The 27,569-nt window shown below is 45.0% G+C and overlaps 1 protein-coding gene and 1 non-coding gene across 2 annotated transcripts in view; both read right to left on the bottom strand.

Moving 5' to 3' along the window:
* LOC148143220 (uncharacterized) overlaps positions 1-26,964 on the bottom strand; it is a 62,210-nt gene extending 35,246 nt beyond the window's left edge. The window contains 2 exon segments of the mRNA XM_087975791.1: positions 8,074-8,364; positions 26,162-26,964. Coding sequence (XP_087831917.1) covers positions 8,074-8,364; positions 26,162-26,964 — 1,094 coding nt within the window.
* trnae-cuc (transfer RNA glutamic acid (anticodon CUC)) lies at positions 9,831-9,902 on the bottom strand. The gene has a single exon. It is a non-coding gene; the product is annotated as a tRNA-Glu (tRNA).
* Positions 26,965-27,569: the final 605 nt, after the last annotated feature.

The raw sequence follows: 27,569 nt of genomic DNA, 5'->3' as shown, positions 1-27,569 counted from the left end.
GCCCGAGGGTGGGTTCAAACTCAGATCACTGATGCCGTGAGGCAGCAGTGCTAACCACCGTGCCACCACCACATGCTGCTCTCTAATGAAGTGAATTTCAAAGACTTGGGAATACTTGAGAGAAAAACAAAACCCTCCTATCTTAAATGAGAGGCTAGTCTCTGGCTAGAAATGAGTGGACATTACATTTACATTAAGTCCTCTCCAGATGTTATACAGCTTCATCAGATCATCTGTTTCTTCTAAACGCAAATTGATACAAGCCCAGCCTGACATCCCCTTGTCCCCGATTATAAGTTGAGTAAATCAGCGACCCTCGACCTCACTGGCATGACACAGGATGCCCTCAATCCAAGTTGACCTTAATTGTCTCACCTCTTGACGCCCACGCCACCATGTGGTCAGCCGCAACTCAGCCCTGAACGAGAGCAGAGGAATTGAATAGACAGCAGTGAGGTGGACATTGCATTCCCAGAGAATATTGTTCAAGTGAGAAAGTTGTTCAGCTCACATTCAGATCATTGCAGGGATCATATCTTCTCTCATTTAAATATCTTAGATCCCAATAACGGTCTAGTTTTGTTGTACATTGTGTGTGTTTTACCTGATTTTCTGTTGCTGTCATTCCCATTAGGGTGTGTGAATTCAGTTCCAGATAATAGGCTCAGTTGTGAATTATCCTTGAGGATTGGTGTAGAACGTACTAAGTGTCAGTCATAATGGAAGAAGCTCTAATGTTTATTTAACCCTTTGCTGTCATTGTCCAGGGACTGAATGAATGGGGAAGTGTAGAGGGAGTTTTACTCTGTATCTAACCCAATGCTCTCTCTGTCTTGACAGTGTTTGTTGGGGACAGTGTTGAGGTAGCTTCACTTTCAATTTAAGAGTAGAGGAAGCATTATTCTGATTGTAATCCCATGCTGTCCTTGTCCTGGGAGTGTGAGATGGCATCTGTAATTGAAGTGAATGCAGACTTGCTGTGGGAGTGGAGGGTACTTCTACCTGAGCACACCCATCTTTGAGATTGCTGTGCTAATCAAGACAATCTCAGACACTTTCATTCACTTTTCCAACCAACCACAGGGTGGTTAAGGATGGTATAAATGCATCATTGCCAGCGATGCCCACACACCATGCATGAATAAATACTTTTTGTTTAAAAGTTACATTCACGTTCCAAACCCTCTAATGTATGATGAGTTACATGGAAAATTCCTGTCAGTTTGGAATATCATTTTAAAACATAGGAATGTGTCAACCATGTAGAAATATAACAAGAACAACAAATGGAGAAGTTAACAGGTAATGAGCAGGACCAGAATGCTGAGTCAGTCTGACCTCCATGGCTGAGAGAGTTCTCCCAGATGTTGAAGTTACACCAGTGCCTTTTACTCTTGCAGCTTGCCAAAAGTTTGTCCCCGATGTAAGATCATTCAATAACCCGAAGAACTAACTGTTTTTATCTCCATAGCTGCTGCCAGACTTGCTGAGTAATTCCAGCCCTTCTGCTTTATTCTTTTATCGGATTTGAGCTTCCCTAAGTCAGTGTAATAAAGAACTGCAATGCTGGAGATCTGAAACACAAAAATGCACCAATTGCTGGAGAAACTCAATATGACTGGAAGCACAAGTGGAGAGAGAAGCAGAGTTAGCATTTCAAGTGCTGTGACCCTTCTTCACAACTGTTCTGGGCGCATGCCAGGATATTGACTCTGTTTCTTTCTCTCTCTCTCCACCGGTGTTGCCAGACTAGCTGAGTTTCTCCAGCACTTTCTGTTCTGACACTTTCACAAGGTTGAGGTTTGTTATCCATCCCTAAGTGCAAGGTGTCTTGCTTATGCCAATTCAGAGGGCAATTTAAGAGTCAACCACATTGCTGTGTGTCTGGAGTCACATGTAAGCCAGACCAGGTAAGCATGGCAGTTTCCCTCCTGAAAGGACATTGGTGAACATGGGCTTTTAAGACAATTGACGTCAGTGCCATCGATACCATACTGAGACTAATTTTGTGTTCCCCATTTTTGATTTGAATTATTCACATCTCACCTCTTGCTGTGGTGGGATTTGAACTCATGTTCCCTGGATTACTCATCCTGTGACATTATGTCCACACTGTTGTTTCCCATCTTTTGCTATTTTGTGTTTGCTCTTTACTTCTTTGTCCTCAGATGTTTGGGAAATTGAACCTGTTTAAAAGATTGCCCTAAACCTGCCCCTTTGACCAAGTCTTTGGTCACCTGTCCTAATCTGTGCTCCACTCTTGTAATTTTTAAAGGAATTCTCATTATGTTCACGTGGAGCACTTTGAGATAGTTAACTGTACCACAGGTATTATTTGAATGCAGCTTGTATCCCTATCTTAATATCTGAAAATAGAGGGTCATATTTTAAAAGTAGAAGACAAAAATGAGGATGATTTTTTTTCTTTCTCATGGTTGTGTGTCTTCCTCAAAAGGCAGTGAATTCAAAATCTTTAAGGCAGAGGTAGATAGGTTCTTGCTAACCAAGTGGGTGACAGATTGTCGGGGATGTGGAGGAATGTAGAGCTGAGGTTGTATTCAGATCAGCCATGATCTTATTTAATGTTGCAGCAGGCTCGTAGGGCCTAGTGGCCTACTCCCGCCCTTTGTATCAAGCAGTCTGTGTCTCCCCTCTTATAGCTATGAACTGGATAATTCCTTTCCAATATTGCGCCTTGCAGACAGTTAAGTGAACACCAGATGGTCTCCTATTGGGAGCAGGCATATTGTAGCAATTGCAATATTTCTTGTGCTAATTTTGTTGCTTCTTACTCAGTGTTGCTGAGAATCATCTAAATAAAAACCAAAACACTTCTATAATTATCGCACCAATGGAAGTGTTGGTTTGGATGTAACATTATTGAATTAGCCATTCCCATCTTTTCCAGAATTCTATATTTAAAGCCCTCGAGTCTGGTTTCTACCCCTGAAACAGTTCTTATCAAGGTCATATTTGACATCCTTTGTAACGGTGACAGGGATGAACATTCCCTCGTCGACCTGCGGACAGCCTCGATCAGAGTTAATGACAGTACTGACCCTCTCCAACATCGCTGTATCCTCTGGGAGGGTCTGCTTTTAGCGTCTTCCGTTCTTATTTATTTAACCGTAGCTGCTGGTGTTGGCATCTATACTGATGATATCCAACTGTGCCTGAACACCACTTCTCTCCCGACTCCTCTGTCATTCATTATTTACCAATAATTTCATCTGAATGCCTGCCCAATTTCCAGCATTGGATAACCATAAACATTCCCTTAGTTAAATATTGTGAAGTGTGAAGCCATTGTTTTAGTCCCCAAGTTCGACCTGAGCACCCCCCGCCCCTCCCCCAACCCCAGTAACTCTGTTGACATCCTTCTTGTCACATTTGAAACTAGGATCGATAGATTCGTGATCAGTCGGGGGATGAACAGTTACAGGAAAAGGGCAGGAAAGTGGATGTGGGGAATGCCAGATCAGCCACGATCCGACTGAATGGAGGAGCAGGCTCAAGAGGCTGAATGGCGTATTGCTGTTCCTATTTCTTGTGGATCCCGAGCCCTTACCTCTGATACAGGACACTGACTTCAGTTTGTGCCATTACTGAGAGTGCTGATGTTCCCTTGTGTAATATCAACAACTTAGCAGCTGCTGAAACCTCTTGCTCCTTTGTTACCTCTGAACACAATATGCCAATGTGTTCAGGGGAGGCGATGGCCACTTTATTGTCACCAGACCATTCACCCAGGTAATGTTCACGGGACTTGGGTTCAAAACCTGCCACGGCAGATGGTGGAATCTGAATTCAATATAAATCTGGAATTAAGAGTCAAATGATGAAATCGTTGTGGTTTGTTGTAAAAACTTATCTGGTTTCCTACTGTCCAAACCTGGTCTGATCTACATGTGATTCAGATCCACTGTCAGCTGGTTGAATCTTCACTGCACTTTCAATCAAAACCTCCAGGCGGAGGTTCACTATAACCTCCCTACTTTTGTACTCCATTTAAAGGCCAATCTCCCTTTTGCCTTCCCGATTACTCACTGAACTTGGATGAAGAGTTCATGTCATCCTTACCACCTGCATTCTAATCAACTGTATCTAATGCAGTCTTGGCAATAGTACATTCACTTTACTTATCCAAGTAATTCATATAAATATAGTAAATAATTTTGTGCCCCAGCACTGATCCCTGTGGAACGTTGCTAGTTGTAAGTTGCGATCCTGAGCATGCCCCTATTCCCTCCTGTATCATTGGTTAGCCAATCATCTATCCATACGATTAGACTGTTTCCAATATCATGTGCATATCATTGGCTCTGCCAGCAGGTCTTCCCAAACCGTCCTTGAAAAAGTGGTGGTGAGCTACCTCTTAAATTACTTCACAAATATGATGTGGTCTATAATAAAGGTTCAGGAGCGAGTTCCAGGATTTTGATCAATAACATCGAAGCAATGCGTATATGTCACAGTTGGAATGTTGTGTTCACACTTATCTCCTCTTGCTGGTTGAAGTGATGGAGTGGAAGTTGCTCTTGAACAGCCGCCACTCATATAATCAAGCCAGACAGATCGATTGTGGCCAGAGACACTGCCATTTTGCCTTGTCATCAATCTACATTCTTTCCATCCAAATTTCAGTCACATCAAACTGCCTCGCAATGCTGTATGGCCACAGTAAACTATAATAACGTGAAGATCGCTGGGATGATTTTTTACATCCGACTGCAATATAATCACAAATCATTGTTTCCAGTTTTGGTGGAACACACGACATCGTATTGGTGGATAATTACAGTTAGTGCAGACACAGCTATCCATCGATATATATTAATTCTGATCACTTCAATGGCCAAATTTCAATTCAGAAACCAAGTGCACTCGGCTGCTTGTAACATAGACAACATGACAAAGTGGCTCATAGAAGGAGAAATGGGGCATTGAGGAGGAGTGAAATGTTTGCTTTTGGTCACCTCCACAATTGTTAGAAAAACAGGTTGAAACGATTCTTAAAAGGTGGCTGAGGTAATAATGTGGCATAACACTTCAGACAGCGCAAAGTGGAAGATCACTTTCTAGTGGAAGAAAAAGATATTTCTTATTTCTGAAAGAACTGGGAAACAGAAGAGGGAATGAAATCTGACTTGGGAGCTATTTCCTATTTGTTGAGAATGTTGTTTCATAACAGTCTTGGTTCAGAGCATAAGCTCTTCATCAGGAATAAAGGGTGGCCCAAGGGGGCTGAGAGGTAAATGGGAAGGAAGTGGGGCTGGATGAATGGCAGCTGGGAATGCAATAGGTAGATGGAGGTAGGGATTGATGGTAATAGGTCAGAGATGAGGGTGGAGCAAATAGGTGAGAAGCAAGGTGGACAGGTATGACAGGTCAAGAGGTTGGTGTCGAATTGGAAGGTTGGATCTGGGACAAGGTGGGGGAGAGGAAATGAGGAAACTGATGAAATCTACATTGATACCATGTGGTTGGAGGGTCCCAAGTCAGAAGGTGAGGTGTTTTTCTTACAAGCGTCGGGTAGCAAGGGTTTGACAGTGGAGGCAGCCCAGGACTTGCATGTCCTTGGCGGAATGGGAGAGCGAGTTAAAGCGTTCAGCCACAGGGCGTCGGTCGTTTAGTTTGAGTGTCCCAGAGCTGTTCCCTGAAATGTTCCGCGAGTTGGCGTCCAGTTTCCCCAATGTGGATGAGACCATATTGCAAGCAATGGACATAATCTTATAAATAGATTGCATAAATCTTAGCCTGCCAGAGTTCTTTTCTTTAATTAAATTAATGAAAATTTTAACTAAATTGGGTGACTGCATGAAACGGTTTGCTGGTCAGATTTGAATCATCACTCCCAAATAAGACAATGCCATGAATATCAGTGAACTGCTCTTTTTGTTAAAAACCACAAGTTCTTGATGTATTTTCACAACTTACTGGTATTCACATCTGCACATTCAATGTCAAACTCTGACATCAGAAATGAAATTACACCATTAATTTTGACTTTCAATATTCGAAGAAGCAAATTAATAGCACACAGTCAATACCCAGTCTGATTAATATGAAATTAAATTTAACCAAAAAAACATAAAACCAAGCTGGGAGATAAGAAATGGGGGAAGGGCATAAAGCAAGAAATGCAGCATCATAGAAGGTGCTCCTCCAGGGAGTGTATTTTACCAACTACCGCTGCTCAATATAACCACTCTGATATGATCCTCCGGTTTTAATGTAAACCATAGCCCCATACAGTAGGTACCATTTAAATGAGTTAAAAATACAAGCCTTGAGCAAATCCAGCCTCCAGCCTTACTCCCCGCTTCTTGGAGCTTGGACCTTCCTCAAGCTCCGGCGGGTCGTTGAACTCCTGGGCTCCAGCTGCCACTCCTCCACTGAAGAAGCTTTGGGAAGCAGATGCAAAGGCAACATACAGAACAGAACACCATTGTAAATGAAAGCAGCTTACGGAGACATTGGGCAATAGCATCACATGGTTTTTACCCATCGACCTCTGGGTTATGTGCCCAGCACACTCACGCAGCACTACTCTGTTTCTGGGCTCCCAGTAGCTGGATTGTGGATCAGTTTAAAGTAGGTCCTATATCTCTGATTACATTGGTACACAAGGCAGTGAAGAAAGGTTTCAGCACACTGGCCTTCATCAATTAGGGAATTGAGTTTCGATGTTGGCAAGTTATGTTGTAGTTATACAGGACGTTGATAAGTTTGCACCTGGAATATTGTAATCAGTTTGGTCCCCTTGGTGTTCTGACTTCTTCAACTCTGGGTTTGTGTTGAACTTGATGGGATACTTTGTCCAACTTAGCATGTTTAAACAGTATCGCTCAGATGATTCATTTGAAACTTTTCAGGAAGTGAGCTCAATAAGATTGAACTATTCAAAGTTACTTGGACCCTATTTTAAAATTACATGAGGACCAGTAGTCAGAGACACGTACAGCATGGAAACAGACCCTTCAGTCCAACTTGTCCATGCTGACCTGATATCCTAAATTAATCGAGTCCCATTTGACAGCACCTGACCCATATATTCTGGCAGCTCATTTCATATATGCACCACCCCCTGCATGAAGACGTTGTCTCTTTAATATATTTCGCCTCTCACCCTAAACCTATGCCCTCTAGTTCTGGACTCCCCCACTCCTGAGAAAAGACCTTGTCTATTACCCTGTCCATGCCCCTCATGATTTTGTAATCTCTATGAGGTCACTCCGCTGCCTCCGATGCTTCAGGTAAAACAGCTCCAGCCTTGGCCTCTCCCTGGAGCTCAAACCCTACAACCCCCAGCATCATTTCCATAAATCGTTTCTCGTGGAGAAGTTAACGTTTCAGTCCTGAAGAAGGGTTAATACTCAAAACGCTGACTCCTCCACATTCTGAGGCTGTATTCTCCCAACCTCCTGCTTGCAACCTCGGGTTGCAATATGTAGTGGCTCAGTGGTTACCACTGCAGCCTGACAGCGCACGGGACCCAGGTTTGATTCCAGCCTTGGATAGCTGTCTGTGAGGAGTTTGCACAATCTCCCAGTGTCTGCATGGGTTTTCTCTGGGCGATCCTGTCTTCTTACATAAACCAAAGATGTGCAGGTCATGTTGATTGGCCATGCTTAATTGCCCATAGAGTTAGGTACATTAGTTAGAGGGAAATGGGTGTGGATGGGTTACTCTTCGGAGGGTTTGTGTGGACTTGTTGGGACAAATGGCCTATTTCCTGTAGCTAATCTCATCTGCACTAATTTTGTCTCTAACGAATGGCAGAGTAGACTCGACGGGCCCAATGGCCTAACTTCTGCTCCGATCGTCTTGCGGTCTGAGGTTTATTTGGATCATTTCATTGACGATGTGCAGTCCCTGGCTCAATGAGCAGCAGTGCCCCCGCTGGTGCTTCCGCAAGTTGCAAGCAAACATGAACCTCTTCCCACACTCGGGCCAGCTGAAGGGCCTCCCACTGCTGAAGGACACACAGGTGTTTCAGCAGGGTGGAGGAATTGCTGAAGGCCTTCCCGCACTCAGGTCAGCAGAATGGCCTCACCCCCCCCCCCCCACGCCCCCGTGTGGACCAGCTGGTGCTTCCGCAGTGTGGAGGAGCGGATAAAGCCCTTCCCACACTCGGGGCAGGAGAACGGCTTCTCCCCGGTGTGGACGGACTGGTGCCTCAGCAGGGCTGAGGAATTGCTGAAGGACGTCCTGCACTTAGGGCAACTGAACGACCACTCCCCCATGTGGACTCACCAATGGGCCAGCAGGTCGGAGGAAAGAGCAAAGCCCTTCCTGCACTCGGGGCAGAAGAACGGCCTCTCCTCAGTGTGGACCCATTGGTGTCTCAGCAGGTGGGAAGAACTGCTGAAGGCCATCTCGCACTTCCCCGGTGTGGACCAACTGGTGCGGCAGCAGGCAGAGGAATCACTGAAGGCCTTCCCACACTCAGGGCAGCAGAAGGGCCTCTTCCCCTCTGTGGACCCACTGGTGCTTCAGAACCCTTTCAAATTTCACAGTATCCTTCTGATAGGAGACCAGAATTGCACACAATATTCCAAAACTGGTCTAACCAATGTCCTGTACATCCACAACATAACTTCCCAACTCCAATAATCAGTCAGAGGATTGCGAAAGCTTTCAAAACCAACAAAAAACAAACAGGAAAGAATGGAGGGCCAAATGAATTTTTGAGAGTCAGCTTGGAAGCATCAATGAGAAATCGGCGGACTGGGTTTATTGGGTACCCGTTCTCCTTAAATACACTATATACGTATTCCTCTTCTGCTCTTCGTAGTTTCTCTGTGCTGCAGTGTGTAGTGGCTCGTTGATATAATGTCCTGATGCAGCAACGTTTGTGGGTGTTGGGATGATTGTTTCTGTGGTTAAGTATTTGGTTTGTGTGTGTTGTTTTTCTGCAGACGCTAGTTTGAAGTTCCCCATTGACTGTTCGCTCTGCTGTGACATCTAAGAATGGTACTTTGTTGTTGTTCTCCTCTTCAAACCAGGAGCCCCCCTCAGGCCCAAAGCCTCACCATTTGGAACACCAATATGCAGACTAGTCAAAGGCCTCCACTGAAAACGCCAAGTCGAAGATTCACGCCACTCCATTTACTCCATCCAAGAATTCCTGAACACCAAAGACACTAAGATAGAAGAGGATGGAATAATGATGTCCTTTGACATAACAGCCCTGTTCACATCCATTAACATCAACGTGGCCAAAGAAAACTGGAGACACTACTCGAAGAACCAGAGACATAAACACAGCACCAACTACATCAGCAAAGATAGCACTGTCAACCTCGTAGAACTGTGTCTTACCACCCACTTCATATTCAGTAACAAGCCCTCCAAACAAATCAACGAAATACCCATGAAACCACCAGTATCAGGATTCCTCGCAGAAGCAATAATGCAGAGACTCGAACAAACAGCCCTTCCAACGATCCACCCAAACTTTGGGTCCACTACAGTGATGACACTTTTGTCATCAAAAAATGAAACAAATTAGAGGAAACCTACAACACCATCAACAATATCCTCGCTGACATAAAATTCACAAAAGAGGAGAACAACAACAAAGTGCCATTTCTAGATGTCACAGTACAGCGAACAGTCAATGGTAAATTCAAAACAGCCTCTACAGGAAAACAACGCACACGAACCAAGTACTTAACTTCAGAAGCAATCATCCCTCCACATACAAACAAATCTGAATCAGGACACTATTTCAACGAGCCACGACACACTGCAGCACCCAGGAACAACAAGAAATAATTACACAGCGCATTTAAGAAGAATGGGTAGTCTGCACTCCTGAAAATGGTTTCCCTGACCGGGAATCGAACCCGGGCCGCGGCGGTGAGAGCGCCAAATCCTAACCACTAGACCACCAGGGAGATGCGAATGGCGCTTGTCAGCTCTCCGAAAAATTACTTTCCTGCCCGGAAATCGAACCTGGGCCGCGGTCGTCAGCAAGCTTTCACCTGTTCATCCAACAATGTCATTTCTTGTATCCATTGCTCCCGATGCGGTCTCCTCTACATTGGGGAGACTGGAGACTCCTCGCAGAGTCCAGTCACGGCGCTTGAGGGGATATCTCCAGGACACCCGCAACAATCAACCCCATCGCCCTCTGGCCCAACATTTCAACACACCCTCCCACTCTGCCGAGGACATGCAGGTCCTGGGCCTCCTCCATCGCCGCTCCCTCCCCACCCGATGCCTGGAGGAAGAACGCCCCATCTTCCGCCTCGGATAAATTCAAACCCAGAACATTAATGTAGACTTCACCAGTTTCCTCATTTCCCCTCCCCACACCTTACTTCTGTTCCAAACTTCCAGCACAGTGCTATCCTCATGACCTGTCCTACCTGCCAATCTCCCTTCCCACCTATCCGCTCCACCCTCCTCTCTGACCTTTCACCTCCATCCCCAGCCCCATTCACATATTGTACTCTTTGCTACATTCGGCCCAGCACACTCCCACCCCCCAATTTATCTCTCCGCCCTGGAGGCCTCCTGATGAAGGGCTTTTGCCCGAAAAGTCGATTTTCCTGCTCCTCGGAAGCTGTCTGACCTGCTGTGCTTTTCCAGCACCACTCTGATCTAAACTCTGGTTTCCAGCATCTGCAATCCGCACTTTTGCCAACCCAATAAACCCAGTGTGTCGATTTCACATCAACAAACTGACACAAGCAGACACAACGTGTGCAGAAACCCTAGCCACATTACTTTACATAAAAGACATCTGGGAAATGATGTCCAGACAACTCAACGCTCTCAGCACCATGGTAGCCCACAAACCTACCAACACCCTTAAACAGCGGCTGATGAACCTGGAATAGCCTATATAAACAAACCGCAAACGAATGTTATTTACAAAATACCATACAAGGAAATATATACATGAACTCTGCCGCACAGTTCTCTGTGGCAAGAAATGCTAGGATGAGATAAGGAAGATTTTTTTCAGCAAAAACGAATCGGCACTAACTGGACAGCCATTTAAAATCAACGCTGTCAGCCCAGGATGGAAAACCAGAAGGGATGAACAGCTTTCATATTTCCTGAAGATTTACAAAGCTGGGACTGGGTTTTGGTATTTGTTCCCTTTCCACTCCCAGGAGCCGCAGTGGTTGGGGCGGTGAGTTGGAAAAAGTGAAATGTGCCCGTGAGCAGCGTGTGGGGCTCTTTCAGCTTCCCCTCCTCTGACAGCGCGGTGACGTGACTCTGATGTTCTCAGGGACACTTACTGACGCGAGACAGTGAAAAGAGTCTCGTTCCTGCAGATCAGGAATTCAAACCGTATGCCGGCTTCAGGACAATGAGAAAGATTAATTGGGGTGTGTGAAGAAGCTGTGAGCTGCATTTCAAACAGGTAGGTGGAGTCAGATGCGTCATCCATTGCGCCCTGGCACTGTGCGTACCTGACGCCGCCATGCTGCAGAGTTCTGACGTTAACACAATGGGAACATTCACAAGAGGAACAGCCAAAGATAATCACCATCACGGCTTCCCTTCCATTGTCCCAACTTGGTGAAGCAGTATCTTTCACTGGCAAATAAAACGCATTCGTACTCAGGTGCCTGCTTCATTTCGATCACGACTTCACGCCCCTCACTGTTCTCGTCTCATTTCCAAACACTTGGCTCATAGCCTCAAAATTAGCCCTGTGGGTATCTGCTTGTTCCACCCTGACAGGCAGTGGGTTGCAGATTTCCAACCCCTCCACTGATTTGAATCTTAAAGAAGAAACCGGGGAACAGTCTTCCTTTCTTTTTGACGACATTTCTCAACTGTAGTCGGCAAGGTTCACACCTGCGTGGGGAAACCTCAATCGATCTCAAATCCATCGTATTAACCACTCGACCAGGAATAGAGAACCACACTGACAGCTTCATTTCCCAGGTCTCTCTGCCTGTGGAGCTGAGAAATAGTGAGTTATTGCTGGGTTTGTTTGAATCCATTCACTTCACAGATTTAGAAAGGGTTACATATCTGCACATGGCGAGTCTGGTTGTTTCATTACGAAAGATGAAATAAACTTTCAGTTAAAAGCAAAAACAGAAATTGCAGGAGCAACTCAGCTTGTCAGGCACCATCGGTGGAAAGAGAATCAGAGACAATATTTCAGAACTCTGTTTTCTCCCACAGGTACTGCCAAACCGGCTGAGTTTCTCCAGCAGATCCTCTTTGTGTCTCTGATTCTCAGCATCCGCTGTCCTTTACGTTAGAAATTAAATCAATTCAGCCTCATGTGCAGGAATGAGAATCCTTTCAATTTCCCAAAAAATTGGCAGAGATTTCAAGGCATTTGGAAAAAAAAGTAAAAGTGACATTAGGAAGAACACTTTCTTGTCCCTGTCTGACCGTGACAAGGAGGCAGATTCAAGAACACAAAACGGAATTCGGTGGTCATGTCCAAAGTAACAATGTGGAGATTTACAGGGAGAAGGCAAGAGAATGATACGAATAGAGACTCTCATTTACTTGCTGTGTAGAACCAGCAGAGCTAATGTGGGCCTCAAATTGCGCTGTGACACATGTTGTGATTCAGAGTGAACTCACAGTTCAATCAACGGAAGGTTTAGAAAAGTTTATATTTATACAATCTCCTCACGTCAACGCAACAACAAAGTGGTTTAATTATCCGCCAGTGGAGAGAACCCGGTTCCTGGAGATGGGACAAAGAGCTGGCTCAGGGATATCAATCCACATTGCTCTCTTTGCCACTAGTTCAGAGGGAGAACATTGGAGGGACAAAGGAGAGAATAACGATCTGTGTCGGAGGGTGACGAACTGTTCATGGAGACTATTCCTGGCTAACAATAAGTCGTGTGTAACAGCAGACGATGTGATAACACGGCCTCGTGTGGGTGTGGTAGGGATCAAGGGCATGGAGGAGTTCGGGTCCAAATAATATTGAACTCGACCTTGAAGACTGGAGGATTCCAAACGGAAAATGAGGCGCTGGTCTTCTATCTGGAGCGGAGCTTTGCTGGAACACTGCTGCATGCCTGAGACAGAGATGTTGGCCAGGGAACAGGGTGGCGTGTGAAAGAGACAGGCAATCAGAAGGTCATGCGCCTCTGGGTGGGCTCGAGCCACCAACCTTTCGGTTAACAGCCGAACGCGCTGACCAATTGTAACACAGCGACAGGCGATGACATGGGCTGCGCCATCACTTAGGGGAGGCTATTATTGAATTCATAATTCAGCCTCCCGGCCTCGAATTCCAGTTGTCGTCTATCAGTTTTACTTTGCCATAATAAAGCCTGGGACATTCATTGTGGAGACACCGGGGACAGGCTGGAGACACATCCATGTCAGGAGGAACGAGCATTCTTATTCCGGGCCGTCACCCTTCGAGCCTTTCAGTGTTTTGCCCTTTCCCGAGTTCTCTCATTGGCTCGGAGGCGAGAAGGGGTTTGAATTCCTGATGTGCAGGAACGACAATTCTTTCAATGTCTCAGATCAGTTCATGTCCCAAGAACATCAGAGTCAATCTCCCGGCCTCTTCAACAAGGGGACGGTGTCTGGACTGTCTCTACTCAGTTGGACAGTTCATCTTTCATTCTCATCTAAATCCGCTTCCCAACGAGTTTCTAAAGATTCACAAAGCTGGAGACAGGGATTTCTGTTTTGCTTCAGGAACATTTTTCCATTTCGTAACTGACAATATTTTGCCAAAACCTCTTCCCAATTGTACGCCTTGATTCATTTCCAGGGATGAGGAATTTCCATTTTGGAGAGACATTACCAAGGTTGGGAATGTTCGCTTTGGAGCAAAGAAGGTTAACTGGAGATTTCCTGGGGCTGTTGGTAATGATTGGAGAAGAAGCGGTGGGAATGGGCAGATTAATGATCAGAAGAATCAATTGCCACTGACCAGAGTCAGTTACCAGAGGACAGGGATTGAAGTTCTTGAATGAAAAGCAGCACTTGTGCCGATTAAACACAGAGAATACTGCAGAAAGCCAACAGGTCGAGCAGCATCTGTGGAAAGGTAAACAGAGCTGTACGTTGTGAGGCTGGTACGTTGTTTGTTCACAACCCGATTTTCCTGCAAGGCAATCAATTCCCAGACATGAGAAAACGGGATTTTATCGAGACGGGTTTTGTGAAGTTTGAGCGATAGTGCAACCAACAGGAAGTCATTTAAAATCGCCAGTGAAGAATGCATAGTCAGCAGGTTACTACCCTGAGCGGGGGAGCCCCAAAGGATCTCTACGCCAGCACCGTAAGTGTTCGGCGACAACTACACGCCCAAAGTTGTGGTCTAAAATTTCTCATGGAATGGTTCTAACAGGAAAGGTGAGTATTGGGCTTTTCCTGTCCGCGCCATAGTCCCAACGTATTCTGTTCCCCTGGATTTGATCAGGACAGAGGAGGCTGATGGGAGATCGAATTGAACTACACACATTGATGAGTGATAGAACGGGTGGGAAGGATCCATTCCCATGCATAGAGAGATTAATAATCAGGGCCGAAAATAAGGAGCCACTTCAAGAAATTTGGGGTTCATTCAACAAAGCTAATGTGGAACTGTTCACAGAAAATTGTGATGAAAGTCTCTCGAGTTATTTTGATGAGAAGTGTTGATGATGCTAATACAATCGATAGGATGAACATAGATGGTAAATGTATTTGGTGACAGTTCTGTTCTAGCCCTGTGAGCGAAACCTGGATCTGAAGGAATAAAAGGGACATTAACAACATCGATCTGAAATTGGATGCGTGACATGAAACAGAGCCATCATTAACAGTTGGCTTTTGAACTGGAAAAGCTTTCTCGTGAAATTAGCTTGAGGCTTGAGTTATGCAAGGTCAAGATAATTTAGGTAAAACACGGAAACGCTATCCTCATTAGCAGACAGTGAAAGGATTACAAGACGCAAATTAAACATTTTCTACAAGTGATACAGTGGACTGGGAAGATAAGTATTATAAACTGTGAACAACAAAGTTCTGGAGCACAACACTTACATTCAAAGACCGAAAACATCCAGGTCCTGATTAATCAGATGGCATTGTTGTGCTTTTCTGCAAAACATCCACTTGCAACGTGCTACAAAAGAGTGACAAAACCCATCCCTGTCATCCCAGGATAGAAAATCCGAATGGATGAAGGTTTGCTGATTTTCTGAAGATTCACAAAGCTAAGACTGGGTTTTGGTGATTGTTTCCTTTCCACTCCCAGGAGCCGCAGTGGTTGAGGCGGTGAGTTGGGGAAAGGAACGTGTGCCCGTGAGCAGCGTGTGGGGCTATTACACCTTCCCCTCATCTGACAGCGCTGTTTCTTGACTCCGATGTGAAGAAGCTGTGGGCTGCATTTCAAACAGGTAGGTGGAGTCAGATGCGTCATCCATTGCGCCCCGGCCCTGTGCGTATCTAACGCCACCATGCTGCAGAGTTCTGACGTTAACACGGACATGCGCAGCAATGGGAACATTCACAAGGTGAACAACCAAAGATAATCACCGTCACTGATTCCCTTCCGCAGGCCCAACTTTGTGAAGCAGTATCTTTCACTGGCAAAGGAAACACCCTTGTCCACAGGTGCCTGCTTCATTTCGATCACGATTTCATGCCCCTCACTGTTCTAGTCTCATTTCTAAAGACTTTGCTCATAGACGCAAAAGAAGCTCTGCGGGTATCTTGTTCCACCCGGACAGGCAGTGGGTTGCAGATTCCCACCAGTCCCAATGTCAGTGAAATACTTTTCCCCCTCCACTGATTTGAATCTTAAAGAAGAAGCCGGGGAGCAAGCTCACGTTCTTTTCGACGACATTTCTCATTTTGTAGTCGGCAAGGTTCACACCTGCGTGGGGAAACCGCAATGGATTTCAAGTCCATCGCATTAACCACTCGGCCCACGAACACAGAACCACACTGACAGCTTCACTTCCCAGGTCTATCTGCCTGTGGAGCTGAGAAAGAGTGAATCATCGCAGAGTTTGTTTGAATCCAATCACTTCACAGTGATTCGAAAGGAATAAATATCTGCACATGGCGAGTCTAGGTGTTTCATCCCAAAAGATGAAATGAACTTTCCGTTAATAACAAAACTGGAAATTGCAGGAGGAACTCAGCAGGTCAGGCAACATCTGTGGAAAGAGAATCAGAGACAACATTTCAAAATTCTGTTTTCTCCGACAGGTACTGTCAAACCTTCCGAGTTTCTCTTTTTGTCTCGGCTTTTCAGCATCCGCAGTCGATTACGTTAGACATTAATTTAATTCAGAAACCCCTTTGTGGAGAAGATTTCCGTTTGGGGAACATTTTCTTGACCCCATTAAAAGCGTACAGCTTCGAAGCTAAGGAAGAACAGCGAACACACCGCCCCTGGGTGGGCTCGAACCACCAACCGTTCGGTTAACAGCCGAAAGCGCTGACCAATTGTGCCACAGAGACATGCATTGGCGCCGTTTGCGCCATCGCTGAGGCGAGGCTATTAGTGAATTCATAATTCAGCCTCCCCGCCGAGAATTACAATTGTTGTCTTCTGCGCAATCTTGCGAGAGATCCCGGCTTTCTTAACTTGACTTGTGCCAAAATGCCCGATTAAACTTCTCAAAAAGAACCTCCGTGAAACGAGGCTGGACTCCCTGGAGTACGAATGGGACAGGAAGTGAAATGATTGGAGATAGCATTGAACAGGTTGACGTGTTTCCTTCCCTAATTTTCTTATCCCTGTGCCAATTGGCACGTGGCTTGGGCAGTAATGTTATTCCACACACTGGAGCAGTGGGATTTGAACCTGAGCCTCAGGGCTCTATGGGAGACTACAACTGCACCACAAAAAACTCTAGTAAATAGGTCCTCTTCTGTTGAATGAGAGGAAACAGCTTCCTCCTCATCATGAGACACGACCACTGTACCCTCCGTGCCCATTACAATAAATTGAGCCGCCTCCTGTTGAATGAATGAGTGGGAACCCCTCTCGGAGCTCCAAGAAGCGGGGGGCCCGGTTGGAGGCTGGATTTGCTCAAGGCTTGTATCTATTAACTTATTTAAATGGTTCCTACTGTATGGGAGTATGGTTTACATTAAAACCGGAGGATCATGTCAGAGTGTTTGTTTATATTGAGCAGTTGTAGTTGGTAAAATACACTCCCTGGAGGAGCACCTTCTATGATGCTGCATTTCTTGCCTTCTGCCCTTCACCCATTTGTTATCTCTCATCTCGATTTTACATTTTCAGTCAAATTTAATTTCACATTAATCAGCCTTGGTATTCACTGTGTATTATTAATTAATCTGTTGGATTGTTGTAAAACAAAATTAATGGTGTAATTTCATTTATGTTGTCTGAGTTTGACATTGAATGTGCAGGTGTGAATGCCAGTAAGTTGTAAAAATAAATCAAGAGCTTGTCCTTTTTAAACAAAAAGACGAGTTCAATGGTATTACTGGCATTGTCTCCTTTGAGGATGATGATTATAGTCTGACCAACAAACCATTTCATGCAGTCACCCAGTTTAATTAAAGTCTTTTGGAAAATAATTCTGGCAGGCAAAGATTTATACAACCCAAAATACGGTTGGTAATCATGTGTATTCTTATCTTTTAAGCCGTAACAGAAGGCATTGCGTGGCGGATTGAGACTGAAAGAATGTAGATTGATAAGGGAAGTCAAAATGGCAGAGCCTGGGGCCACAATCTATCAGTCTGGCTTGGTTGCATGAGTGGTGGTTCTTCAAAAGCACCTTCCAAGTCATGACCTCATCCACCAAGAACAGACAAGTGTGAACACAGGATTCCGACTGCAAGATATATCGCATTGTTTCTTTGTTATTGTCCAAAATGCTGGAACTCACTCCTGAACATTGTTGCAGTCCACACCATATTTGTGAAGCAATTTAAGAGGCAGTTCAGCACCACCTTTTCAAGGTCAGTTTGGGAAGAGTTGTTGGCACAGCCAATGATATTCACATCTCATGAAATAGTAAGCAAAGAGCCCAAAGTGTTGGGAGGCTGTATGTTAGCATGGATAGAGGATTGGCTAACTACCACAGTTGTGGTAAGGGGCATGTTCAGGATGACAACTTGTAACTAGTGGTGTACCACAGGGATCAGCGCTGGGGCCAACATTATTTGCAATATATATACGAATTACTTGGATAAGTAAAGTGAAGGTACTATTGTTAAATTTGCAGAAGAGACAGTTGATGTGAAAGCAGGTGGTGAGGATGACATTAGATATCTGGAGAGCGATATAGACAGGTAAAGCAAATGAGCGAAAGCTTGGCAGATGGGAAAATGAGGTAATACAGTTTGTCAGGAGGTGAAGAACTGAATATTAAATGGAGAAAGCTTTAGAATAGAGGGATTTGGAATCTCGTCCAAGAATCTCTTCATCCAGTTTCAGTGAGTAATAGGGAGACAAATGGGAGGTTGGCCTTTTCAATCGAGTAGAAATGTAGGGAGGTTATAGTGAACCTATGTAAGGCATTAGTCAGGCCACAACTGAATACTGTGAACAGTTTAGGGCCCTTTACCTGAGGAAAGATATATTGGCATTGGAGGCAGTCCAGAGAAGGTTGGCCATGATGATACCAGGGATGGAAAATATGTCTTATGAGGAGAACTGAATAGGTTGGGCCTGTGCTTATTCGAAGTTAGAAGAATTAGAGGTAACCTTATTGTCACGTACAAGATTCTGAGGAGACTTGACAGGCTAGACGTGGAAAAGTGGGTGAGTTTGGGACCAGAGGAAGTAACCTCCAAATAAGAGATTGCATGTTTAGGACAGACAGGAATTTCTCCTGAGGGCAGTAAATCTGTGGAACTTGATACTACAGAGGGCTTTTGAGCCTGGGTTGTTACGTGCAGTCAAGGCTGAGATAGTTTTTTTTAATCAGGAAGCGAATTGAGGATTATGGGGAAATGGCAGCAAAATGGAGTAAATGTTTCCCACAATAATCGTGATCTGAATAAATAGCAGAGTCAACTCAATGGGCTGAATTGAATACTAAATAGTAAGGAGGAAAAGGATGCAACTGGCAATTACAGACCAGTCAGTGTTGGGAAGCCTAGAGATTTTAGGGAGTTGGTGGCATTTGGGCATTGTTACTGGATTTAACATCTGGAGTTTCAAATTGATGTTGCTATGGCCCCGATGCAATTTGAAATCAATTTATGTATCTGGAATATAAACTTATCGCTGCTTTGTTGATCTTATCAATTGTCATAAGTACCTATCTTGTTCACTAATAACCTTTTTTTAAGGTTGGAAATCTTCAGTCCTTTCCCAGTTTGGTGAATGTGTCACTCTTGATCCAAAGTCATGTGGTTGACTCTTAACTGCCCTCTAAATTGGCACTTGGTTATTTTTTGTCACGTTCCATGAATGAATAAAGAAAAATATTCAGGACAAGATTGTCAATGTCACTGTCAGTGAAGGGAAGATTGTGATGTAGTGATACTGGTTTAGTCGCCCAGAGATCCCGGTCTTCTGAGAACAAAAATTAAAATCCCATCATGGATGCTAGTGGACTTTATTTTCAACGAATAAAAAGATCTGGAAGTGAGAGTTTGTCTCTGTACTGGCAACCAGGAAACCATTATTGGCTAAGACAATGAATTGCAGATGTTGGAGATCAGCAACAAAAGGCACAATTGCTGGGGAAATGCAGCAGGTCTGGCAGTATCTGTGGAAAGAAAATAGTTAATATTTTGAATCCAGCCTAATTTTGAAGGGCCACCGGACTCATAACAGTAAAACTGTCATCTCCTCATAGATTCTGCCAGAACTGTTGTTGTTGTCCAATCATTACAGAGTATTGTGAACGTGTTATTTTAGGGAGGGAAATATACCACTCACAACCCTACACATGCGTGCACACGCTCACATCACGTGACTCCAGACCAACTGCAATGTGGTTAACTCTCAACTGCCTTCTCGCATGAAGCCAATTGCTCAGTCCAAAGGCCATGAGGGATGGGGAGCAAATGTTGGACTGCTAGCAACAATCCCATCCCTCAAAATATTTTCTTATATATTATAAAGCATAGGTTAATGAAGGACAACCAAAACAAACTGCTGTGGGAAAGTCATGCCCAACTAACCTGATTTGCTTGTAGTTATAAATATTGTTTTAAAATCCTCTTCAGAGAGGACATTGGTGCCATCATTGTTGCAATGCTGCATGCAATTTCTGTGCTTTCTGCTACAGGAAGGGTGTTGTGAAACTTGAAAGGGTTCAGAAAACATTTACAAGGATGCTGCCAGGGTTGGAGGGTTTGAGCTACAGGAAGAGGTTGAATAGATTGGAGCTATGTTCCCTGGAGCTTTGGAAGCTGAGGGGTGACATTAAAGACATTTATAAAATCATGAGGGACATGGGTAGGGTAAATAGGCAAGGTCTTCTCCCTTGGGGTGGGGGAGTCCAAACTTAGAGGGCATAGGTTTAAGGTTAATGGCAAATGGAGTTTAATATAGATAAGTGTGAGGTCTTACATTTTGTATAGTCAAATCAAGGTAGGAATTTCATGGTGAATGGCAGGACCTTAAGGAGTGTAGTGGAACAGAGGGATTTTGGAGTACAGGTTCACAGTTCTCTGAAAATGGAGTCACAGGTAGACATTTTTTGTCACACTGGCCTTCATCAGTCTTGGCATTCAGTATAAAATACCGAATTAGAGTTGAGATAAGCACCAAATCTGTTTCATATGCAGTATTTCAAAACAAGAGATGTCGGGGTGCAGGTTCATAGCTCCTAGAAAGTGGAGTCATGGGTAGACAGGGCGGTGAAGAAGACTTTCGGCATGCTTGCTTTCATCAGTCAGAGCACTGAGTACAGGAGTTGGGATGAATTGTTGCAGCTGTCACAGATTCCACACAACAACACAAGACGTGACCCTGCCCTCCCCTGACTGACTGTCCCTTTGCATATCAGGGGGAAGACACCCCTTTAATTGTGATGATCAGGAAACATGCCATCCTTCAAAAAAAGGGCTGCGTTCACAATTATTTGGACAGAGGAAAGAAGTTCCAGTCTGGGTGAAGATCAATCTTCATTGCGTGAGAGAGAGAGATAGAGAGAGAAAGAAAGAGCAGCAGCAGCTTCAGACGTTCATGGTCCAACTTCTGAAAAGACCTTGTCTGATTTGCAGTTGTTTCTGGGCTTGTAATATCGAACTGCAGCATATTGTAGATCTTCAGTAAGCCCTGCCAGTCCTTCTATGTGGTCTGAAATTTATCGTACAATTTGTGTATTGCCTATGTATCTGTATCCAGCTTCACCTTAATTGTATTCCCCTCTTTATCTCTTTTCCCCCATCCTCACCCCTCCACACATCAGCATATCATTAGACTATAGGAGCAGAAATTATGCCATTCAGCCCATTGAGTCTGCTCCACCATTCAGTCATGGCTGATACGTTTCTCAACCCCATTCTCCCCATAACCTTTGATCCTCTTGATACTCAAGAAAATATATTCAATGATCTAACCTCCACAGCCTTCTGGGGCAGTGAATTCCATAGATTACCACTCTCTGTCTGAAGTTCTCCTTATTTCTCTTCTAAAAGGTCTTCCCTTTACTTGAAGGCTGAGGAGGAGGCATAGAGGAGCGTGGTGTGCACCTGTAAACTCCAGAACTTCCCAAACTTCACGAGTCAACAATAACGCTTTCTGGAGCAAGAAATGAAAGGGCCGACGAGAAACTGTGACACAACAGGAAGTGAAATTAGGCCATTCAGCCCATTGAGTCTGCTCCACTATTCACTCATTCTTGAGTATCAAGGGGCTCAAGGGTTACATGTTGAATGTGGTTCAGAAACATATCAGCCATGATTGAATGGCAGAGCAGATTCAATACGACAAATGGCTTAATTTCTGCTGGTTAACATCCCTGGGAAGAAGGAGGCAACACAATAAATTATTTCTTGGGACAGGTAAGATAATGTTGTTTTACAATGGTGTGACAAAAGGACAATTAATTCTACCTGTGGAAGGAAAGCCCTGACATAGAGGGGTTAATTGCAGGGCAGACTGTTTCAAACAGACAGCTAACCTCAAGGATAAGAAGGTAAACTACAGACCTGAGATCTCCAGCAATGTGAGGTATGTTAGAGTCTTAAAACAAAATCACACCACAGATTTGAAATTGAGGAAACGCCACCAAAATTCAACTCCAGAATGATACAGCAGCAGCAGTACCTAGAAGAATAATACTGCATCAAACCCCTGGACACTTCCAGAGATGGGCACTGTCGTTGGAAACCCAGTTAAATTCAGCCACAACTGGGTGATAGCCAAGTTTGGGGCGGGGGGTGGGGGGTGTGGTGAAGCTGAATGAACTTGAGAGTTTTTATTTGTGGTTGCTACGTGCAATAAAGTGCAAATCATTGTTTCAGCAGTTGATTCTCTGTGCGGTTTCTGAGTCAGGAGCCAAATTAAGGTGATTCACCCACAACCACACCAAGAGGCTGGGATTAATATTGACTCCATTGCATTCAAGAGAATGTCATCAATACTGTTATAAAGCGAAGGCTGAACCCACCACCCCCACACCCCCACTCTCCAAGATCTCAAACCGAAACGTCCAAAGAGTGGCACTTTGCCCTTTAATCTGTAAAGTCAGTGTGATAAGTGGTGTAACCTGCTGTAGTGTGAAAAGTAAATCCCTGACACTTTAAAATTGACAGTCAGCAATTTATTTAACCAACTCTCACGGTAAACAAATGAACAAAACTACTAACAAACTGAATAAATCCGTCCTAACTACTGAGTATTCTGGAATAAATCAAGATTCTTCTGGTATGCTGTTCCAATCAATACATGTCCCACTCAGATAACACAAAATAGAATTTAATCTCTCAGATTACAACTAGGTTATGTGTCTTCCGGAATATTCTGTGCCATTTTCTGTCGGGGATGCCTCCTCCGATTCTTCTGTCAGGAATGCCCTTCTCTGTTATTCTAAATGATGCTTTCTCTAATACACAGATGACTGAGAGCACCAATTCTTTATGATAGGATTGGTCCTGTTGTCAAAACTTTAGGATTTAAATTTAAGTTTTTGGTAGCCAAGGGGGCTGATTTAAATTGATTGGTGACATTGAAAACCTGTTTTCTTGTCCTGCTAACTGTACAGCCCTTTGATACAAATGTTTCAGTTCAGGTGCTTTCTGTTGTGATGATGATGCTCCTTTAAGAAGATTATGTTGTTCTTGGTTTATTTTCAGGAGGGGTTATAAAAGGCAGAGCTTCTCATTCGTCGAGAATTAAGGATTTCGCTAATGGTTATCAGATACTGGCTAAGGCAATAATCAGGGAAAAGGGTTTGACATTTTATTTTCTAAACCACTTCTACAATGAAAGGGCAGTTGTCCCATTCTTTTCCCCTGGTTTGGGTTTTAGCAAGCAGTCTGTCTGAAGCTGCTGCAGGAAGAGGTGTTTCCTGATTCAACAGATGTTTCTGGCTGACTCTGAAGCTTCAGGGAAAATAGTACCAGCGTATTCAGCCTCTCCCTGTAGTTCAAACCTTGCAGCCCTGGCAACATCCTTCCAAACCTTTTCTGAACCCTTTCAAGTTTCACAATGTCTTAAAAAGACGTCAACTTTGCTCGACTAATGTGGGAGAATTTTCTGCATGACGCGTTGTGCCTGAAAGAGCCCTCCCCTGTGCTGTGACAGAGTTGCAGTGACTTTCAAAAGCCTGACAAATACTGTTATCAGTCAAAGATTCATTGGGAGAAGCTTCTCAATCACATCTGTAAATGGAGAAAGTGTTTTTAATAATGAGACATGAATAAAGGTTGCATTAATTTATTGTTCTGAAGATTTACTCATACATCTCAAAACAGAGCATATGAACCCGGTCACAAGAAGTCTACGGGAATATAAGACACCACTGCCTATTTCCCGACCAGGACCGACTTTACACAGAAAACATGGACATTTTAAATGAATGGGGTGCCATTTGTTTTCAGATCAGGTGAACTTAAGAGGCACAGCATTGGCTTAGAAATGAGAGATCCTTGACACACACGCAGCCAAAATCATCACTGCCATTATTATCAAATTAGAATTTAGGCTGGATAGGCTGGGATGTTTTTCCACTGGAGCAGAGGAAGTTGAGAGGCAATATTTTCAAACCATGAGGGGTAGATTTGGGTTAATGGTAGCTGTCTCTTCCCTAGGGGGAGGATTTCAAGTCCAAGGACGCGTTTTTATGGCGAGAGGAGAAAGATGGAAGAAAAGATGTGGGGCAAAATATTTACAGAGTGCAGTTCGCCTGGGGAAACAGCTGCCAGTGGAAATGGTTGAAACAGGTACATTAACAATATTGAAAAGGCGTTTCAACAAATTCATGGGTAGGAAAGCTTGAGAAGGATATGGGCCAAGTGCAGGGAAATGAGGTTAGTGTTGACAAACATTTTGGTCAACATGGACCGGTTTGAGCTGAAGGGCCTGTCTCTGTGCTATAGTACTCTGTGACAGGCGTCTCTTCGTAACTCTGACAATGTTGAGTTTCCACATGAACCAGGAAAAAGTGAGGACTGCAAATGCTGGAGATCAGAGTTGAGAGTGTGGTGCTGGAAAAGCACAGCAGGTCTGACAGCACCCGAGTAGCAGGCATAACGGCAGCCAGATGAATATCTCACTAAATCATGCTGAATAAAATCTGATCTCATTCGTCAACTCTGATGTGGAGGTGCTGGGGGTGGACGGGTCAGAAGTCACACAACACCAGGTGACAATCCCAATAGATTGATTTGAACTCATGAGCTTTCGAAGCACTGTTCCTTCATCAGGTGAAGTGATGAAGGAGCAGCACTGATGAAGGAGCAATGCTCCCAAAGCTTGGGATTTCAAATAAACCTGGTGGACTGTAACCTGGTATTGTGTGACTTCTGACTTCAACTTCTTCAACTGCGCATTCATGTTGAACTTGATGGGATACTTTATCCAACTCGGTATAGTTAAATCATATCACTTGGAGGGGTTCATTTGAAACCTTTTAGGAGGTGAATTCAACAAGATGGAATTATTCAAAGTTACTCTATTCTAAACTTACATCAGGACCGATAGTCATAGAGAGGTACAGCGCGGAAACAGATCCTTCAGTCCAACTCGTCCACGCTGACCAGATATTCTAAATTAATCTAGTCCCATTTGCCAGCACTTGGCCCAAATCCCTCTTACTCTTTCTATTCATGTCCTCAACCAAATGTCTTTGACATTCTGTAATTCTACCAGCCTCCTCCACTTCCTCTGGCAGCTTATTCCATGCACGCACCACACTGCATGAAAAGCTTTCCCTTTAAGTCCTTTTTAAATCTTTCCCCTCTCACTCTAAACCTATGCCCTCTAGTTCTAACAATATCCTGATAAATCATTTCTGATGGAGATGTCAACGTTTCGGGCAGAACCCTTCTTCAGTCCTGAGGGATAATACCTGAAATGCTGACTTCTCCACCTCCTGGTGCTGCCTGCCTTGTTGTACCTAGCCTCCTGCTTGACAATTTTAGATTCCAGCATCTGCAGTTTTTTATTTTGTCTCTAACAAATGGTGGAGCAGATTCGATGGGTCAAAATATCCTAACTTCTGCTCCAATGGTCTTGTGGTCTTAGGTTTGTGCGGGTCTTGGGCTCAATGAGCAGCAGCGCCCACTGGAAGCAAGGTTCATAGAAACATAGAGCCACTACAGTGTGGAAACGGGCCCTTCTGCCCAACAAGTTCAGAGCGACCCTTTGAAGAGTAACTCACCCAGACACATTCTCCTACCTTATCACTCTGCACTTACCCTTAACTCTGCACCACACCTACACATTCCTGAACAGTATGGGACTATTCAGCTTGGCCAATTCGCTCAAACATGCGCACGTTTGGACGCAGAGGAAACCCACGCAGACACAGGGGGGAGTTACATGCAAACTCCACACAGACAGTCACCCTGAGAATGGAACCAAATCTGGGTCCTGGCACTATGAGGCAGCAGTGCTAACCACTGAGCTACCACCCCCCTTTCCCCCTCCACTCCCCAGTAGAAAACAAAAAAGCCTATCAACTCTCCCACTACCACCACTGTCAGAAAGGGCAGGAGGTTCAGTCCTGGGGGGAGACCCTCTGCAGCGTTACCGGCAGAATCTGATTGTTGGGAGCATTGGTGCCTCCGCTGGTGCTTGTTCAAGCTGCAGGACATTGTGAACCTCTGTCCACACTCGGGGCAGGCAAACGGCCTCTCCCCAGTGTGGACCCGCTGGTGCGTCAGTAGAGTGGAGGAGACAGCAAAGCCCTTCCCGCACTCGAGGCAGGTGAATGGCCTTTCCCCAGTGTGGACCCACCGGTGTGTCAGCAGGTGGGAGGCCTGGGTAAAGCCCTTCCCGCACACAGAGCAGCTGAAGGGCCTTTCCCCAGTGTGGACCCGCTGGTGCTTCAGCAGGTCAGAAGAGTGTGTAAAGCACTTCCCGCAGACAGAGCAGGTGAACGGCCTCTTGCCGGTGTGGACCCGCCGGTGGGCCAGTAGGTCTGAGGAATCGCTGAAGGCCTTCCCACATTTGGGGCAGGGGAAGGGCTTCTCACCGGTGTGGACCCGCCGGTGAATCACGAGGTGGGAGGAGCGAGTGAACACCTTCCCACAATCGGGGCAGTGGAAGGGCCTCTCCCCTGTGTGCACCCGCTGGTGCCTCATCAGGGCGGAGGAATCGCTGAAGGCCTTCCCACACTTGAGGCAGCTGAAGGGCCTCTCCCCTCTGTGAACCCGCAAGTGCCTCAGCCGGGCGGAGGAATTGCTGAAGCTCTTCCTGCACTCAGGGCAGCTGAAGGGCCTCTCCCCTGTGTGCACCCGCCGGTGCCTCAGCAGGGCGGAGGAATCACTGAAGGCCTTCCCGCACTCAGGACAGGAGAATGGCTTCTTCCTGGTGTGACTGCGCCGATGTGTCTCCAGGGCAGACGGGACATGGAAGCCTTTCCCGCAGTCGCCACACTTCCATGGTTTCTCCATGGCCGAAGCTACAGTTGCACACAAACGCGTGTATGTCCCCTCCCTGCCTTGAATTCCTCTTTCCAGGCCAGATAACTGTTTCAGGCTCCATATTCAGTGCGTTGCTGCTACAGTAGGGTCTCTCTTCCAGTCCCACTGATGCTGAAAACGTACTGAAACAGGAACCAATTGGATCACAGTTGAAAATTGTTACAGTCCCGATGGATTGAGTGACTCACAAATGCTGGAGAATCAGAGTCGAAAACTGCGGGTCAGGCAGCATCTGAGGAGCAGGAGAGTCAATGGTTCAGGCATAAGCCTTTCATCTATTGATTTTGAAACTTCATCTTCAGATCAAATACTCTGAAAAGAGATTACAAAAGTAATCACTGTCAGTCCAGGGTAGAAATTCAGAACAAGCAATTCTACTTTCTGCAGAACATTCTTTTCTTTTGTTATTCCACAAAACTGAAAGCACCATCCTTCTCTCTCTCTCTCTCTTCCTCTGTTCTCTTTCCATTCTAATTCTCCTGAAAGTGCTGATTCAGGATCTGACAGGGACAGAAGAGCAGAACAGTCACAACTGACATCTCTCTGAATTTTGGATACCTGCACCTGAAAATTAA

This window comes from Chiloscyllium plagiosum, unplaced genomic scaffold, assembly GCF_037043375.1.
Source record: "Chiloscyllium plagiosum isolate Xiang-an unplaced genomic scaffold, Cpla_swu_hap1 HiC_scaffold_27, whole genome shotgun sequence".
NCBI lineage: Eukaryota > Metazoa > Chordata > Chondrichthyes > Orectolobiformes > Hemiscylliidae > Chiloscyllium > Chiloscyllium plagiosum.
Note: the sequence above shows the minus strand (reverse complement) of the source record. Positions and strands in the feature narration are given on the sequence as shown.